Source organism: Nanorana parkeri, unplaced genomic scaffold (assembly GCF_000935625.1).
Source record: "Nanorana parkeri isolate BGI_ZX_2015 unplaced genomic scaffold, ASM93562v1 scaffold836, whole genome shotgun sequence".
NCBI classification, from domain to species: Eukaryota; Metazoa; Chordata; class Amphibia; order Anura; family Dicroglossidae; genus Nanorana; species Nanorana parkeri.
In genome coordinates this window covers 441788-461566 of record NW_017307104.1, presented here as the reverse complement: position 1 = coordinate 461566, position 19779 = coordinate 441788, and the positions used below count along the sequence as shown (strand labels likewise).

The following is a 19779-nucleotide window of genomic DNA, read 5'->3' as shown; positions in this document are numbered from 1 at the left end:
ACCCTGGTAGTTCCGCCAGTGCATATATGCAACAACACCTGAGGGTTTAATAACACTTTAAAGCATTTTATCACTGGCAGAACTACCAGGGTCGCAGCGGTCGCACTTGTGACCAGGACCAGGTGTTCCGCCAGTTCAGCGAGGTGAGGCCTGTCAGGGAACTCCAATTCCCAGCATGCAATGTGCAGAGTAGTGACAGTGTCTTGCACTGTAATTTTTTTTCCAACCAAAAATAATAAAATGATTTTATTGTTTTTGGTTGGCAAAAAAATTACAGTGCAAGACACTGTCACTACTCAGCACATATACAGCGATGAACAATCAGTGCCTACCTGGACCTGCTGCAGCTCTCCTCCAGAATCTCCTCACTCTGTGCTGTGAGCTGTGCTCCCGAACTCTGTGCCTCCAGGTTCCAGCTCAAGCCAGGACGTCCTACAGCGTGGGGTGTATCCCGCCGGGCCTGCTTGGCTGCTCCCTCCTCAGTTGCCTGCTGGGAATTGGAGTTCCCCGACAAGCGTCACGGCCGTCACCCCTTGACAGGCCACACCACCGCAGCGCTACATCTTCTATTCACCGCTGCCGCAAAAGACACTGCGGGAGGCAGCGGTGAAGATGGCGGCGGCGGCTCCGCGGGCAGCATTAGTAGCTGCAAGCGGTCGGGCCTCCTCCTCTCTCTGGGTCCCCCCCGAACTGGTGGAACACCTGGTCCCGGTCGCAAGTGCGACCACTGCGACCCTGGTAGTTCCGCCAGTGTGTCTGGGACATAGCAGCCAAAAATGTACACTGGCTGGACAGTATGTGAGCAACTTAAATATATATCAGATATAGAGACAAGGCAATAAAAATTAGTGTGGAGCATCTGAGGCACTGTAATGTTATAGCACTTGATCTCAGAATTTAATGATCAGATATTGAAGGGATCTCCAACTGTCTGTCTGGCAATGTTTATCTTTAATTGGCTTCAATCTTGTAATCAGTCAGTCAGCCTGTTTAAAGGGAGAAAAATAGTCACACTGTTGTTTGGTATCATCATTTTGCACCACACTGAACAAAGACCAGACAACGCAAAGGAGAGAATTGTCCCAGCAGATCAGAAAGAAAATTATACCCCAGCATGTCAAAGGTAAAGGCTCTAAATCCGTGGTTCTTAACTGCTGGGTCGTGACTCAAAAGTGGGTCACGACCCCATGTTCAGTGGGTCACCGTGTGCCTTCCACTGCGCTGGGTGAGAGGCTCCTCAATCAGTTCTCGCACATAGCAGCTATTCAAAATATGCTGCCCGTCACCAAGTATCAGCTTGAGTTGGGGTGGGCTGGGGGTATGGCCACGTTTGCGTACAGCTCCTTTGCGTGCCCTGTAGAGGTGCCTGGGCCGGAGTGACGTTACATTCTGGTTCACGACACCTCTAAAGGGCAGGCAAGTGAGCTTGATGGGAGATGCGAATAATGCATTGTACCATGAAATCACACCTACCGCGCGTTCTGGTGTGGGAGTTGCGTTGCATTGCCATTCATTTGAATGGCACCCCAAACGCACCTCCCCCCACAGTTCGATCGCCTGCACCGGAACACGCACTACTGTGACTTGGGTCACGACTTAATGACCAAGGACAAATGTGGATCCTGAGGTTACACAGGTTGAGAACCACTGCTCTAAACCATTTCCAAGAAGCTGTAACTACAGTTGTAAATAAGAACTTTAAGGTTCATTGGAGTGTAGCCAACTCCCTGCACTTGGCCACAAGAGGATTGAACAGAATGATAGCGCAAATGGTAGACAAAGATTCAAGGAAGAACTCCAAAGAGATGCAAGCTGAACTCAACTATCTGCCGCTTTTTGAAAATGTCGGAACTATTTGGCTAAAAGGAATTAAACTTTAAGGCCTATACATAAAGTATTATTCTACATAATGTAACATGGGCATCCTGGAAGCCATATTTGTTCTGCCTATTCGATCAGTATATAAGGTGAATTTGAGTTCATGGTTTCTGGACAAAGACTCTTAACATTAGCGATTCTCAGAGCCTTACCACATTCATTCATTGCCATACATTCCCAGGTTTGAGGTACACAATTTATACAACAATGACGAGATAAGGACTAACCATGGTTCCAGACTGTGTTAGACTGAGATTGATGGAATTGCCATGTCTCAAACTTATAGAACAAAAGAGACTACCATGATATTTTTTTCCTTTTTTCGTCTTTTTCGTCATCATAGGAAAAAGAGCTCACTATAAATGTTACCTTATATACAGTATTATTATTTGATGAGAATTGTATTAGCAATAATTTCAATTGTATTATTAGTATTGCATGACCGTGAGAGATTGCCTGGTCTAGGCTGGACTAGGCATGTGATAAGCCCACCACAGTTGTGAATGTCAGCTCTCCAAAATTTAATCATGGATGCGATGCTTATAGCGATGAAGCCAGCTCTTTGTCCTGACCCACAATTATTTTACTTTTTTAAATTCCTTCTATATACAGTTGAAGTGCACAGCTATGGGGGCCAGCTTTGCCCCCAGCTATGCGAATCTATTGATGGGGTATTGGGAAGAGTCGCACATTTGGCACAATAACCCCTTTGGGTCTAAACTGGTGTTGTATGCCAGATATATTGATGACATCATTATAATCTGGGATGGGAACAAAGAAGAACTACTATCATTTGTAGACTTCTGCAAAAATAATCCCTTCCATCTAGATTTTACATACATAGTGGATGATAAGACCTTGGTGTTCCTAGACCTTGAATTGACATTTGACCAGACAGGCACGGTAATCTCCAAAACCCATTTCAAACCCACTGCGGGAAACTCTTATTTACATGCTAAGAGTAACCATCATCCCTGATGGATTTGGAACGTTCCGGATGGCCAATTTTATTCATTTATAAACAATAATAAACCTTTCAACCTCCTTGTTGTTCTTGACAACACATCAGTTGACAATGGCTCAGGGCTAGCCATCATTCTAGTATTATATTATTTTATTATTTTATTTGTAAACAACTATTACTTATTCATAACAAGGTTCTAATTAATGCATCTATTCAGCACCACTAATGTTTCTATACATTTTCTCTGGTCTCAACCTCTCTGTATTTCTCTTTATCATTTATTTTTAATAATATTTCTCATAATCATGTGTTAATCTATAGATCGTATGTATATACATAGCATTATTTTTTAAACCTTTATTGCTAAGACATATCATGCCTGTAATTTATTCGCAATTAATTTATATATATTTACATATTTATATGCCCATTTGATATTGACATTAATTCCATATACATATACATGTCCTTTTTTTTTATATACCCCACACACACATTTTTTATATATTTTAAACATGCGTATAGTTTTTAATACATAAATATGTTTATTCGTACCATGGATTGGGTATATGCATATTCTATCTGGCCCTAATTGTGCCTTTTCACATAACTAAATATTCCTTGCCCTATAGAGCAGTTCCATCAGCTTTATTGTAAACATATATCTGGTCTGATATGGCTTGCATAGCCTTTATACCAGCTGAATACAAATTGTTTACATCTGTCATGGTATCTGTCATAAATCGCTTTTTGTACACAGCCCACCTCCTTCTCATAGTGCTCACTGTACAGCTGACATGCTGCACAATCGATATGCTACATAGCAGAACATGGTCCGGTTTTCTGTCCCGTGGATTGGACGATAACATGGGCCACTCCCTCCAGGCGAGCCCACGTATAGTCTCCTCGTGATTGGTCCAGCGCCAGGTAGGGCTGTTCTTATATTGGTCCATACTGGCTGAGTAGTCCTTTTTGGCGCTTTTCTGTGTTCATATCTATATTGTAGAGGACTGCAAGGCTGGGTCCTGGATGGGCGATATGTATCACCCCTATTTGGGTTGTGGTCCCTTTAAGGACAGCCGCAGGGTTAACCTTCCTGCCCCAGGAAGGGGTTTAAAGGTCGGCAACTCCCAAAGAGGAGTGTGGAAGTTGAGGAGGAAGTCATCAGCTGTAGCTGTGTGAGAGAAGGAGACACTTGCTGTATTGCTGTGCCTTGCTTGAAGGACTTATATTTCCTGGGAAGGGATTCCCTCACACTTGGGACTTTTCAAACAAGTCGGTGGCCTGGTAGGATTTTGGGGGGAACCCCACCCACTTTTTTTCCTACCAGACCTAAAGTGTCTGGTATGAATTGGGGGGGGAACCTCACGCTTTTATTTTTATTTTTTTTCATCTTCTGCAGACTGTAAAAAAAAAAAAAATTCTAATGTCACTTTGCTGCTAACGAAATTCCGTCCAATAAACGAAATTTCGACCAGACTACTGCTAATGAATTTCGTCCGAATCCGAATCAATTGCGGACCCGAATCCGAAAAACAACTACTGCTAACGAATTTTGTCTGAATCCGAATCCCGCAACGAATTCAATTGCGGATCCGAATCCGAAAAATGAAATATGCAAAATCCGAAGCAAAACAAAACTAAACAAATTTTTTGCTGGTGCACATGTCTATTTGGTAGGTCAATCATGCTTACATATAAAGCCTACTAATGTACCACCAGAAACATTTCTGCATTCTTATAGTATTGCAAAAAATGTGTTTTCAGATCATATAGGCCATGTTTTATTTCACAATATTTTTTTGTTTAAATGTGGCCTAGCAACTGACCATTAGGCATAAATTAACTGTCTTTTTTATCTCTTCACAGGAGACGTACTCACTCATCAGGATATGATGTACGGTATGTGCTGTTTTATGCAACAGGAGATTTTGGTTCTTTTAAAATTCAGTATATACTTATAGATTATAGATACTATAGATTTGTTATCACTGTGGCTCATTTATGAATTCATACACCCTTGTTGCAAAAGAATAATCTATTTGCTTTCTGTGGATCAACAATTCTTTGGTCAGGCATTATATTATTCCGGAATTCGTTCAGCTTATGGCACCAAGGTTTTATTTTGACTTTACTTTACTAGGGTATAGAGGAGCAGGAGTTACTATAGTTTTGCTGTACAGGGCTAGGGGATGGGTTCGGGCCAGGCTATACAGCTGTCAAAACGAATAGCAGAGAGGTGAGTCACTGCTACCTCTCTGCTATCTTCAGCTGTCAGATACGGGTTCGCTGTTTAGCGAACCCGTATCTGAATATAAAGGCTTCATTCTTCATTAATGAAAGAAAGAAGCTTTTACAAAAGCTTAAGTTTTTAATTAATGAATGCCTCAATACTGAGGCATTCATTAATTCATTACAGAGGCTGATATATGTACGTCTCCCGTCACGAAGGGGTTAAGATTACATAAAAGCAAAGCTGCCCTTTAACTACTGTGCCATAAGGGAAATCTTCACAGATACGCAAAAACTTAAAGTGACATTAAACCCTCAGATTTTTAACATAAAACAAGACTGTAATGTGTGCCTTACTGTAATCCATGGTTGTTTCCCTTCTCTTTGCTGCTCTTCCTTTTAAATCTGTATCTGTTCTCATGCTGAGCAGAACTTCTGTTTTGCAGCAGACTGCCTTGTCTCTGAAATGGATACATGGTGTCTGTGTGTAGGTTTGCAACCTGAGCCAGCACTACAGGAAGAGGCACTCAGCTGCAAAGGGAAGTTCTCCCCTAGCATGAGAAGACATGAGGATTTAAAAGGAAGAGCAGCAAAGAGAAGGGAAACAACCATGGATTACAGTAAGGCACACATTACAGTATTGTTTTATGTTAAAACGTCTGAGGGTTTAATGTCACTTTAAGAACACAGGTTTATTTTTTTTTAAATGAACCTTCCTTAACCACCTCAGGGTCGGAAAAATTTATTTTTTACACACATGTTAAAATCTGCATTTTTGGATAGAACATTAGTTTAAACCCACAAGCAATTATATATTTTCCTAAAGCAGACGTTTATGTTGCACAACATTGGCACAAATGTCAAATCAATTTTAGGAAAGAATACACTAAAATGAATTTTAGTGCACACAAACACAATGTATTACCCATTTTTTTGGGAAAAATATAAAAGATGGGGTGACCTTTACAGGCTGCCCATTTCAGTTGTACTTTAAAGTCCTGCTCCTGCTCTAAAAAAAACAATACCAAGATCACAGTATTATTTTTCCATATCTGCAGAAAATTTACTTAGATGTGATGGCTGTATTAGTTTTCTTTTATCACACTAAGACCTGATAAACTGCAGTATATAATTTTTTTGTTATTAGGTTAATTCTTTACTGAAAAAAATTATATTGGACTTGAAGTGTGCCCATTTATTGAGCAGCTAATTTTGGGTGTTGTATTTTCAAATACATATTAGATAATATGTCTTAATTTATCTGGTTCGTATAGGTTACTAGAAACTATTTGTGTGATGTTTCCCTTTTAGACTAATCTAAGTTTGTTGTTTTTTTCCAGTGTTTATTATTAATGTTTTGGAGTTTTTTTTCCTGTTTTTTGGTCTTAATTACATTGCTCCATACTGGTATCCTGTGACTTTGTGCATTATGTCTTAACTATACATATAGTTATTCATCTCACCGATTTACTTTTAGAACCCATGAGATCCAAGCATATGATGAGGTTGAGCAGGTCACCGTGGATGTGAAGTCATGGGAACAGAGTGCTGTGGCTGAGCAAGAAGAAGAGAAGCATGGGTGAGATACATTCTGTGATAGGTCTACTGTTTTCTATTGTTACCTTTTTGCCCTTCCTTTTTGCTAATGTTAAGAAAAAGGTCCTTATGTGGGGCCAGTTTATGCACCATGATGCAGGATCTCAATATCTATGAACTAGAATTATTTTCTGTTAGTATGAAATTTGAAAGCTAAAAGCCAATGATTGAGAATTACAGCCAGGAAGCCAGTCACTTTTTTCAATAATCGATTATAATCGATTATGTCGATTAGTTGTTGCAGCCCTAGTCACAGATATTTACTAATTACTGTGATTTGTTGGCTACAGAGCTAAAAAGGGTTTTCACGCTTGAATGCGCCATAGAAATCTGATGTCATGGGAATCATCCTCACAGCACCCTGCATTTACAGTACAATGATACAGAGGACAGGGCTGACATCATCACATTACCAATGCCCTCTGCATCATTTAGGGTTGTTCATGGAGAAGAGGCAAAAAGCAAGAGGACAAGGCTTTGAGAATAAATTACACAAATGGAAAATAATTAAATTATGATTAAATGATGAAAAAATCAAATTGAGTTTAAAAAAAAATACACTATTTTGTTGCACGGAGGTTCTGGAGACATTTTTAATTTATTTTGAGATTTGAAAAAGGCTATTAATTTTTATCAATTGTGATATTGGGGAGCTCACAGAGCACTCGCACAGCGGGTTTTTCAGTCCTTGACTCTTGCAGGGTCTCCTCACCTGCACACAGTGCGCTCTCATGCACAGAAATTGCAGTACACATAAATCTCTTTTGCAGGGACTCCGGTCTCTGCCCACGTTATATAACAGGCGCACTGCCCCTTTAATGTCAGTTCTTTCATTCAAACAGCCTCTGCAAGAGGTAGCGCTCGCTGCCCGCATTCGAACACCACTTGTGATTTTGGTGAGCTCACAGAGCACTCGCACAGCAGGTTTTTCAAAACACAGAGTCTTTATTTTCTTTCAAAACGGTAGATAATCACAAAATCCAACATAAATGGCTTGCTGTAGCATATAACAGATCAGGGCTCACCAATCCTCGAGTTGTCCCATACACTCACGGTGTCCCAGTCTTTTAATAAGTCTCTCTTGCAGCACTGCTGCTCCGGCCTCAATCTTCAGGGCCACTGTCTGGTTCCTCCAGACAAAGGCAATAACATGCCAATCCTCCCAATACGTTCACGAACCCGCAGCTCCCTGCTGCCCTGGCCTCCACACTGACTCCGGGGTGGAGCTCTCCTGACTCACAGGTGGGGCCCTGAACACATCCCAGCACACTCTTCATGAGGGATGTGCACAGGTTATTGACTGGCACAATTAGGTGCCAGTCACTACCAAAACATGGACCCAGAACTGGAGATTTCCTCCCACCCAGTGCTCTAATAAATCTCCTGGCTCCAGGATCCCAACTAGGATCCAGAAAACCTGGAAAGGACTGAAAAGGCAGTTCTTTCCTGGTACCAGTAATGTCTTCCTGGAGCCACTCAGCCCCTCTGGCTGAGAACCCTGGGTGACTTTGAGGCCACCTATCACCGTGGTAATGCCACGCAATGCCACATATCCCCCCCCCCCTTTGTTCCGATCCAGAGGAGCGGACACATGTGCCCAAACAGTCCCCCTGGATATGTTCCACCTTTTTCCGTCTATGCTTCCAGCAGCGACAGTCGTTTACTTTAAACAAAGTCACACCAGTCTTTCCCTCTACAAAGCTACCAGTTACCTCTATGCTACGAGACCCTAATGTCTCTATAATGACCCTCTCTGTACTGTTATCAGTCTGCTTGCAGGTAATTTTTGTGCAGTCTCTAAACACTTTGTCCATGACGGTCCAGTCAGTCAAGGTCATAAGGGTACAAGTCCCTCTACTGTCACCCTCATGATGACCTTTGTCAATATCAGTGTAAACTTGCTCCATTTCTATAAGAGCTGTCCTTTCCCTGGTACCACTCATTTCCTGGCAGTCCATTTCTATGTCGACCCCTTCAGTCTCTGCTGTCCTTTCCCTGATAATCTCGTCTCCTATAGTCTTTTGTGGGTCAACCCCAGAGCCCCTGTCAACAAGCAATTGGTCGTCACCCACTTCTTCCCTACCGTCCAGGTCTGCTCTTCTGTCATCAGTTCTGACAACTATCCCACCAGGATCTGACATACCATCCCAGTTATCCTCATTTCTTCCCATGTTGTCTCGGTTGGGCAGCACAATATCTGCGGAGTGCTCAGATACCACAGAGGAGTCATCTCCCGCAGTAACCTCACTGAACGTCAGTTCCAGTGGCAGCTGCTCTGACCACTGACCATCACTAGCCAGACCCTTATTATGAACCAGTTTATTCACAGCCTCAACGCTGGAAAGAGCACTGGCTGTAGAATAGTCATGAATAGTACTCGGCAAGGAACAATAGATTTTCTTATTGTCCCCACCATTGTCATCAGTACTGTCAACACCACTGCTACCGACTTCCTCTTGACAAGTGCTTGTGCCAAGCGTACCTGGTTTTTCGTCAGTGACATAACCACATTTTTTAAACGCTGTACGTTGTGCATGATCAGGCATAGGCACTGTTTCTTCTGCTGTCACACTTAGCTTTGACGATTGGTAGGCTAGCTGGTTACTGGCTTCGCTTGGGGCTGCCGCTCATGCCCTTTTTATCCCTTCTCCATCCAACCCTCCCCTTTCTCGCTTTGGCCACTCTGTCTCCCCTCTTGGGTCTCTCTGTCTTTCACCACTCTTTCTCTCTCCCTTTGTTTGCTTTCTAATTTTGCCTACGTCTTTTTTCTCCTTTTCTCTTCTATGAAAGTTATTTTTGGGGCACGTGTTAAGCATTCATAATTTTTTAGGGAAAATCGCCATCAGCACTACCAAGCTTTTGTTCCTCTACAGGTAAATGTAGCAGGGTTGTGACCTTTCTTGCGCCACCCCACTGGCTATCATAATATTTTGACATTCATGTTCCTCCTATCTCTTGATGCTGATCATCTATTTTACGGCATCTGTTCACTTGTTCTACATTGTATATTTTTCTTATGAACCAATGAAAAATGTTGCCATGAAAGTAGATTGCTGTCCCTGCATCACAGTTCATTTACTCCATTTACCCTATTTCACACTCTGATTATACAGTATGTCATAATGTTTTTCTTTAACCGGGTACTGGATGACTTTATTATTCTCTGGGCATGACTTTGAACTTTGGCCTGTGAACAAACACAACCAACTTGCCCTTTGATGATGGAAATGGTTTCTTGTGGGTTGAGAAAAGTGCAATCATTGCAATGATAAGCATTGTGAAAGATAAATGTTGTCTTAAATCATATGGTTTATTGTGAGAGCTTTTTGGATATACATGCTAATAAAAGATTATAAAGGATAAAGTAGTTTACAAGAAGACTGCTGCTTTGTAAAAAAATTGATTGAAAAAGTTCATTCAGCTTCCTTTAACAAATGAGCACAACACATTTCCAAGTTTTGTCAGTTGGCAAAACCTGATATTCTAAAAAGCAAAACAGGCCATACAAAAAAAAGTCTTCATCTAAATGGAATTCTTAAACCAGCTTTGTTGCACTACTCACCTTCAACCCAGAGATTTTCCCTGCATGTTCTCAGTCTGATGGTCAGCATCATTCAGCCCACCTGCTATAAACCTACATAGTCCTGGACCTACCCCAGCAGGTGACTGCACAGTTTCTCTTTCTAACAGCATGCTTAATATCAACACATGAACTGATTGGCTCCTTGTTTATTTATTTTTATTTGTCAACACGTGTTATTGGAGAACAGGGTCAGATACAAAAGTGCTGCATGCATCCCAGCAAGAAATTATTTTTACATAGACTTAGGACTTATTCAAATTTGCAAATGGGACCGGATCAAATGAATCTCAGGAATTCCTCCATGAGACTCATGCAATCTTTTGTGGGTGGGAGGTGCTGTACGAAACAATGGCAGCTCCCACCACCCACAGATGTTCACAGGCTGTACGAAGGAATGCACAGGCTGCAATTTAATTGCAGACAACCACACTTGTACGTAGCTTGAGTAAAGTGTTTTATTCTTACTAAAATAAAGTTCTACTTGATGATAAAGACATTGCATCATCTTACCTACTTATTCCAAAACACACACCAAAACCTGCCGCAGCAATTGTAGTCCCAATGATGTTTGAATCACCCCCAAACCTAGAGAGGAATCCACTGTAAAGGTCTCTGTGGAGACAAATATACACATGTATACAGTCTTCTAGTATTAGTATAACTTGTCAACCAGCAATGTTTTTGAACAACTGTACTAATGCACATACCTAATTGAAAGATCTGATGTAACTTTTTTAGCTTTGTCATCAAAGACCATCCTAATGCTACTGTAATAGAGTGGGTTTGGCTTTTTTCCCTCTCTGTCTCCATTTTTTTTTTTACAACTCTCAATTGCTGGTTTCCACCACAAGATAATCTGAGAAAGGTGGCATCCAGCTTGGATCAAAAAATCGAATTCCTCCTCAGAAAAGGTAAAAAACAATTTGTGAGACCAAGGCATGAGAAAACTTTTTGCCATGTCTTTACAATTTAATTCAGAATTTTCAGTGCTTTGTGAACTGGGAAGAAAACAGCAATTTGCTATACTGCTTTTCTATACTGACATTGGGGTTGGTGGGAGGAACCAGTGAATACTGCATGAGACACATTAGATCGACACTTTCAAAAGGAACCATTTAAAAAAACAAATTCATGTGGTGATTCTTCTTCAACTGAGCAGAAGTGGTATGTGTAAAATGTCTGCATTTCTAATAAGGGACTATGAAATGGGGTTGCATAAAAAGCTCATACTTGGCAAAAATATACTTCTCAGCCTTCTTTTTAGACTCTGACCATTTTTTTGCCATAGGTTATCTATCGTGAAAGTTTCTTCATCTGCTTTTAAGCCCTTCTTCCCAATCCTCAGCATTACAGATTGCTTTCCTAGTATATCTGGAGATTAAATATGGTATGCCTACTGCAGATAAAATGTGTGGTAAAGTCAAGAACATTTGCAACAACACTTGTTTTTCTACTCTACAGAGAAGCTTCTGGCTGTGTGGTAAGAGCATATTCAGGTGAAGAAACTGGAAGTCAACGCTCTGAAGAGGATGAAGAGGTACCAGTGACTGACATATACTTTGTAAGTTTATTGCAAAAGTATTAGGAATGATTTTTGGTAGAAAGATAAAGCAAGCAAATAACTAAACAGAATATAAGAATATAGCCAATAAAATATATAGATGTAACACATTAATTCTACATTTCTACAAATGTGTTGCAAACATTCCTGACATTTGGAAAAGTGTTCTAAATGTATTTCTGCAAAGGAGAATGGTAGACAAATGACTGAAACTTAAAAACATTATAGCACATAAATGACCAGATCAGATGAATTAGATGGGTTTTACATCTTAAAGTGGGAGAGCTTACAATATTTACAAGTATACACCTCATACCTTGCACATAGCAATACGCTTCATGTTCAGGTGACCCATGAGTTCAACCCAAACACAGCTTGTTCCCAATTTCCCAAACTGCAGTGTTATGGTGGGTCACCTGCAGATGGAATTATCCCCTTCACGACCCATGATGGAATTATCCCATCATTGGCTGTATGACACGTGTGACATGACACTTTAACCCCTTCACAACCCATGTTTCGGGCCACGCAGGGTCCCTTCCTCAGGGCGACATAGTGACCACCCAGTGTTGTGGTGGGTCACCTGCACTCCATACAGCGTCTCAACCTATTCCATTAAAGGTTGTGGTGGTCGTAGTGATAACATGGATAGCGCTGTGCTTCCCATAATCATGGAAAATGAAGATCACCAGCAGTCAACTTGAAGAGTGAATTGTTTCTGCTTTTATTAAATTAGATAATATCATTACTCAGATATACTAATTTATTCTACACAGCCTCACACTACAGTAACCAATTTTCTTACACTCTTACCTCTTTCGCAAGCTGTTCAGGGCTACATAATTATCCAACAAAATCACAAGCGCTAAATGTCGGCAACTTCAACACAATTACCCCTTTATATCGGTATCTAAATTACCTTATCTGGCGGGTTGCCTTATCTCATCCCTGCATGCGCTATATGAACCTAATTATCCTCTATTGTTTCTCAACCTATATGACTCCATGAAGACTTGGCATCAACATCAAATTTCGTAGTTCTTGTTCATCAGCGCTTTAAACCTTTTTACCAAAATGACTTTAATTTTTATCTGTTTTTCCAATCCCAATCCCTAATCCTATCTTGAGATCTATACAGCAGAAAATTCTCAATTTTATTTTGGGAATTTTTTTTTTACAGATCTACATACTTGGTAGGATTGGGTGTCCACAAAGTTTCTAAATGTTACCTAGCTACTCAAGTGGCTTCCCTGTCCCTACTGCTTGCTACTGACAACATTCCCCGGTGGGTCCTGTTAAACATAGTTAATAGTTCGCCAACTCATGTTATGTCATTACTGTGGCTGTTCTAGGTATTACACCCTTGTTCAGTATACCCTATACTCCAACACTCTTTAAAACTCTAGTACTCTGTCTGCTATTCTATTAACCTTATGTCCTCACATTTACCACTTGTACGCCCACTTTCTCCCCCAGCATATGATGATCCTTGTGTGTTTAGGTGGTAGAAGTCAAAGTGTCAGGTCATTGTTAGAGGGTGAGACTATTACATCTTTCCCATCCTTACAGAAACGATATAAGGCCCTGGCAGGTGAAACAGCCATATACATAGTCAGTGTCTGTAGGGGAGACCTGGAGTAGCTGGGAAAAATCCAAGTGTTTGCAGGGGCAGGGCCGGCCTTTGGGGTGTTCGAGCTGTGCGGCCGCACGGCGCCGTGGCTGCAAGGGCTGTGTTGGACGCCAGGTGTCTTGAGCGGAGTCCTGTCGGTTTCAGGATGACAGCGGCTCTGTGCGTGGCTGAGCGGAGGATCGGTAAATATCAGTGATATTTACCGATCCTCTGTGAGAAGGTATTGTGTACCCCCTCAATGTTCATAGTGCATAAACCCAATAAGAGCATTTGTTCATATTTAATTTACTTTCAGTTAGATTAAAAAATAAAGAAAAGGGTTTAGGTTTAGTGTTTTAGGTTTTATTTTTTTTGAGGGAGGTAATATTTTATGCGTTGGGGTGCCCACAACGGAAGTGGAAGCAGTGAGCTGAAACGCAGGAGACGAAACGAGCGGGAGCTCGTGTTTGTGTTTGTTTGCTGAGCGGGGAGTTGTGTGCGCTGGAGCCGAAGCGTTGCCAGGGGAACGGCGGGGACGCCAGGGAGAGCTTTGTGACTAAATGGAGTGAGACTGCGAGGGGGAGAGAAAGGGCAATAGCAGCCGGACACCTGTGAATGATTGATTGAGTGAGTAAAAAACGAGGACTGTGTGCTCTGCGTATAGGCTGTGGGAGGGGGTGTGCTGACCAGGGCTCCTATTACAGACACGGGAACATTAAGGCCTTGTTCACACCAAGCGCGTTCCAGGAGCAGAGCAGTTACAGACCAGATCAAAACTGCGTCCAATGTATTCCAATGGTATTTTGAGCTCTAGTTCACACCGCCGCGTTCAGTACCAGAGCATGTAAAAAAACTGCAGCAAGCCCTATTTTACCTGCTCTGGAACGCATGCAAACGCATCAAAAACGCATCAAAAACGCCCTGGAACGCACTAAAATCCCATTCTAAACTAAAAAAATATATATATTATTTTTTTTAACCAAAACCAGCAAGGAACGCGTCAAAATCGAGGCACAACCCACTGCACTGCGTGTGCAGAAACTAATGCAGATCTGGTCTGCATTTGGTGTGAACAAGGCCTAAAGCTTTGCTCTGTGTGTGGTGAGGGTGAAAGAGACTGATTACTGTGGGTGCTGTTTCTGTTCACCCACAGGTTAACAGGGGAGGATGTGATTTGAACAGATGTGCTGGGAACACTGAACTACCAGGGACTTGTGGACTGTGTTTAACTTTTGCAGGGGATGCTGTAAACCGCTGGGAACTTTGAAGTAGTGGTATTAGTCTGCTAGGTGCTGTGTATAATTCTACTGGCTGTGTTGTAGTATAAATCTGCTGGGGAATCACTGTGGTAATAACTGCGTTACTAATAACTGCTGCGCATTGGGGGTATTAATCTTCTGAGGAATTACTGTGGTAATAACTGCTGCGCATTGGGGGTATTATTCTGCTGGGGAATCACTGTGGTAATAACTGCGTTACTAATAACTGCTGCACATTGGGGGTATTAATCTTCTGCGGAATTACTGTGGTAATAATTGCTGCACATTGGGGGTATTAATCTTCTGAGGAATTACTGTGGTAATAACTGCTGCGCATAGGGAGTATTATTCTGCTGGGGAATCACTGTGGTAATAACTGCGTTACTAATAACTGCTGTGCATTGGGGGTATTAACCTGCTGGGGAATCCCTGTGGTAATAACTGCTGTGCATTGGGGATATTAGCCTTGTGAGGAATTACTGTGGTAATAACTGCGTTACTAATAACTTCTGCGCATTGGGGGTATTAACCTGCTGGGGAATCACTGTTTTAATAACTGCGTTACTAATAACTGCTGCGCATTGAGGGGAATCAATCTGCTGGGGAATCACTATTTAAATAACTGCTGCGCAATGGAGTTATTAATCTGCTGGGGAATCACTATTTTAATAACTGCTGCACATTGGGGGTATTAATCTGCCCTGGGAATCACTGTGGTAATAACTGCATTACTAATAAGTGGTAGTATTAATTTGCTGGGGATTTACTGAGGTTATTTTGAGTTATATCTGGTCCTGAATTAAATTAAAATAAATATATAAAAATAAATAAATAAAATGTCTTCCATGAGTGGCAATGCAACCCGGTGCACATCTTGCTTAATGTATGTGTTTCTTGAACATGCGTTCGAGGGCGAATACTGTTGTGCCAGATGTGAGCTGGTTGTTTGTTTGGAAGCCAAGATTCTGGATCTAAACAATAAACTAAATACCGTTAGAAGGCGGGATAGAGGGAAGAGTGCGAGAGAGGCCAGTCCTGAACTGATGCACCCCAATAAATATGCCAGGTTGCAGGATGTTGGGGATATTAGTTCAGGGGTGACACTGCTGGAGCAGGATGCCTCCGCAAGGGGAGTGACTGCTCCAGTAAGGATGGGAGCAGGATGGAGGACAGGAAAGATGGATTTTGGTGGTGGGGGACTCTATCATCAGACGGACAGACAGGGTAATCTGCCATCGGGACCGTGAGCGTCGAACAGTCTGTTGCTTAACGGGGCCTCGTGTTCAACACATTGCGGAACGGATGGACAGGTTACTGGATGGGGTTGGGCAATATAGAGGGCAGTAATACAAGGGGGGGACAGAGGGCTCACTCCAGTCAAACTAATTAGTAATGTCCAGATTGGTTGTGTTCCAACTGTAATAAGGTCAGGTAAAGTAAATAGTTGTGAAGCAGGTATGAGCAAAAACAAATCTCGTATCACTAGCGGTAAACTAAAATGTATGTACACAAATGCTAGAAGCCTAGCAAACAAATTAGAGGAGCTCGAACTTATGCTACTCGAAGAGGACTTTGATATAGTGGAAATAACAGAAACTTGGCTAGACAGCTCACCCCCGAACATAGAGGAAGAGGCTCACCTACATTCCCAAATAGAAATAGCTGGGAAGCAGGGAAATGTTGTTATAATGGGTGACTTCAATTATCCGGACATTGATTGGGCACATGGTACTGCTCACTCTATAAAGGCGGGCCGTTTTCTAAACTTGTTCCGGTAAAATTTCATGGATCAGATGGGTGATGTTCAAACCAGGATGAATGCTATACTAGACTTATTAATCTCTAATATCGCAGACCTAGTTGAGGACATAGAAATTAGGGATACATTGGGTAATAGTGATCACAGGATGATTACTTTTAATGGTGGGTACAGAAAAGAGAAATGTGTTGGTCTGACAAGAACACTAAATTTCAGAAAGGCAAACTTCGATAAGCTGCATTATCTAGTGTTTGACAACAAATGGGACAAATTATTTATAACATGGGACACTGACGAGAAGTGGGATTGTTTTAAGAATACTTTACATAACACTATTACCAAGTGCATACCATCGGGTAACAAAAATAAAAGATCCAGAAGTAAGCCTGCATGACTAAATAAAATGTTAAAACAACACATCAAAGACAAAAAGCTGGCATTTAAGAAATATAAGATGGAGGGGACTGCATTGGTAATAAGAGATGTACACACGGAATCCGGGCAGCTAAAATAGATTACGAGAAGCATATTGCCACAGTCAGTAAAAAGAACCCCAAAAAATTCTACCAATATATAAACAGTAAAAAGGTAAGAAAAGAACAGGTCGGCCCAATAAAAGATGAAAACGGGAGATTGATCACAAATGACAGGGAAAAGGCTGAGGTATTAAATTCATTTTTCTCCTCAGTAACCACTGACAAAGAAGGGTTTAATGGAGCTAAGAATGTGAGTAGCTCAGAGCGTAATATACCACAGTGGTTGACGGTAACCGGGGTTTCAACAAAGACTGGAAAAACTTAATGTAAATAAATCATTAGGACCAGATAACCTGCACCCCAGGGTACTTAAAGAGCTTGGCCAGGTTATAGCCAGACCATTTATTCCTAATTTTCAATGGTAGTACCAATATTCAAAAAAGGTTCAAGATGCCAAGCGGGTAACTACAGACCAGTCAGTCTAACATCAATAGTATGCAAACTGTTTGAGGGAATGATAAAGGACTATTTAGTGGATTTCGTTTGTGACAATGGAATTATAAGTGATAATCAGCATGGATTTATGAAGGACCGTTCTTGTCAGACCAACCTACTAACATTCTACAAAGAGGTGAGTAGAGATCTGGATAGAGGAACGCCAGTGGATGTGGTATACCTGGATTTTGCAAAAGCTTTTGACACGGTACCACATAAACGCTTAGTACACAAGCTGAGATCTGTGGGAATAGATGAAATGGTGTGTACATGGATAGGGAACTGGCTACAGGAACGTGTCCAGAGAGTTTTGATAAATGGCTCTTGTAGCGCTTACCCCCGAAGGAGCTGCTGGAATATACGGGTACTTCTGTTTCACCTCTGTGATAGACCTTAGGTAATGGAGCCACAGCACACCTTGTGAGGTTTTGTAAAAGTTGTACTAAACAAATTATGTACTATCCAAAAAATGAATGAACATGTACAATAATGGCGCATAAACCGCAAGTAATAGAAGCACTTTAAATATGCAGATAAATCTTAGCTTTTTTCTCCACTTTTTTGCGTCATACCAATACAAACAAAATAAATACCCATGAGAATACCTAAACATTTGTAATTGCAACAATTTGCTGCGCGAAGTGGTGCATTAACTGACAGAAATGCAGGGGTGCCAATATTTTTGGCCATGACTGTATATACATGGGTGTCAAAGCTTGTAAAGTCCCTTATGGGTAGAAGCAGCATAGTCTAGTTGGTTGTAGAAGCCTCTTCACAAATCCATCCTTAGGAGGCTTTGCTTCCAGCTTGCGAAGAGGACGTTCTTGTATGATAATTGGTGTAGATGACTTTGATTAGCTTGTTAGGCATTTTGCTCTTAGCAGGGTTTTTTGGTATAATGCTTGAGCTGTTGTAAAATCAAAGTCTTTGGTTGGTCAAGATTTTGTAAGTGGAAGGACATTGCTGTTTTACAGTTGTCAGGTGTAGTTTTAGCAATGACAGAGCTAGCTTGAGGTTGCATCTGGCCGTCCGTAAGCAGCTCTGTGGTACCTAGTGGATTAGATAGGGATTTAGAGGGTTATTCACAAAGCTGCCAAAGGCAGCCGATTGAATAACTGACCCGAAGTGAAGTGAGCCGAACGCTGTTCACTTCTGATTTCAGCCGTACATCGGCTGATATCAGCCGTACATCGTCTTGCTTCGGTTGGCTTCGGTTCAGCTGAACAGAGCCGAAGTGCAGAAGGAGTTCGACTAAGCTGATCCAACATCTGGATCGGGTGAGCCGAAACTCAGGCAGTTCACTCGCTGCCGTTTGCCCCTATTCACATAGGGGCCGAACGGCAGTGAGTGAATATTCGAATGCCGACGAGTGGCATTCGGCTTGGCTATTCTGCTCGGTACCTCCGTGGTACTGAGCAGAATAGAAAATCAGTTTAAAAAGTAGGGAAAAAAAGTAGAAAAAAGGGTTAAAAATGTAAATAAATGACGAATCTAAAAAAATAAAGAAAAATAAAATTGTAAATGATGAAAATCTAAATGATGAATCTAACAAAGAAAAAAAAAATTTAAGAAAACAATTGAGCAGAGCTAGCAGTGACAGCTAGCTCTGCCCAACAGTTTCCTATTGGCCGGGACCTGCTAGAGTTTTCTAGCAGGCCTCAGCCAATTAAAAACAACTGGGCAGAGCCGTCCGTGATGTCATGGCCAGCTCCGTCAAGTTGTCATTGTTTAATGACAGTTCAGCATCCCCAGGCAACCTGGGGACGCTGATCTGTCATTGCAACTGGGCGGAGCCAGCTGTTAGTTGCGAGGCTTTTGGGCGGCCAATGGCTGGCCGTTCGCCCCCGCTTCTGGTGTCACTTCGACTCAGTCGAGCTGAAGCATATTCCTTCGGCTCGGCTGAGTCGCTCTGCCAGCTCGGGAGCTGTATGGGCTATAGTGAATAGCCCGTACAGCAGCCCTTCGGTTCTACCGAACTGAAGGATCAACCATTGCTACGGCTGATCCTTCAGCTAGCTTTGTGAATAACCCTATTATAGTCACTAATTACACAGTCCGTGAACTAATGAACATCAGCATTGTTGTGCTGTATCCAAGTATTAGTAGTTTCTTGGTGACCTGTATGATCATTTTTTTGGAGTGCACATCATTTGAGGTTTGTATGAAATGCAAGTTCCAATAATTACCCAGTCTTTTGGGTATAAGGAGCGTTATTCTGTCAGAATGTTTGCTCTAATAAAAACAAATCAGTATTTTGTTTATGAAAACAGGTAGGGATCTGTAATTAAGGAGATTCTCTACTAATCCTCATAAAACTGATTACCTGAGTTCTTTGTATGCACTAAGTTGAAGAAGAAATAAAAACAA

The 19779-nt window shown here is 41.7% G+C and overlaps 1 protein-coding gene across 1 annotated transcript in view; it reads left to right on the top strand.

Annotated features, from left to right (window-relative positions):
* The window catches only part of PIP5K1C (phosphatidylinositol-4-phosphate 5-kinase type 1 gamma), a 173865-nt gene that overhangs the window by 127322 nt on the left and 26764 nt on the right, over positions 1 to 19779 (top strand). Inside the window, exons 14-16 of the mRNA XM_018565350.1 lie at positions 4712 to 4744; positions 6552 to 6653; positions 11715 to 11814. Coding sequence (XP_018420852.1) covers positions 4712 to 4744; positions 6552 to 6653; positions 11715 to 11814 — 235 coding nt within the window. The remainder of the gene's footprint in view (positions 1 to 4711; positions 4745 to 6551; positions 6654 to 11714; positions 11815 to 19779) is intronic.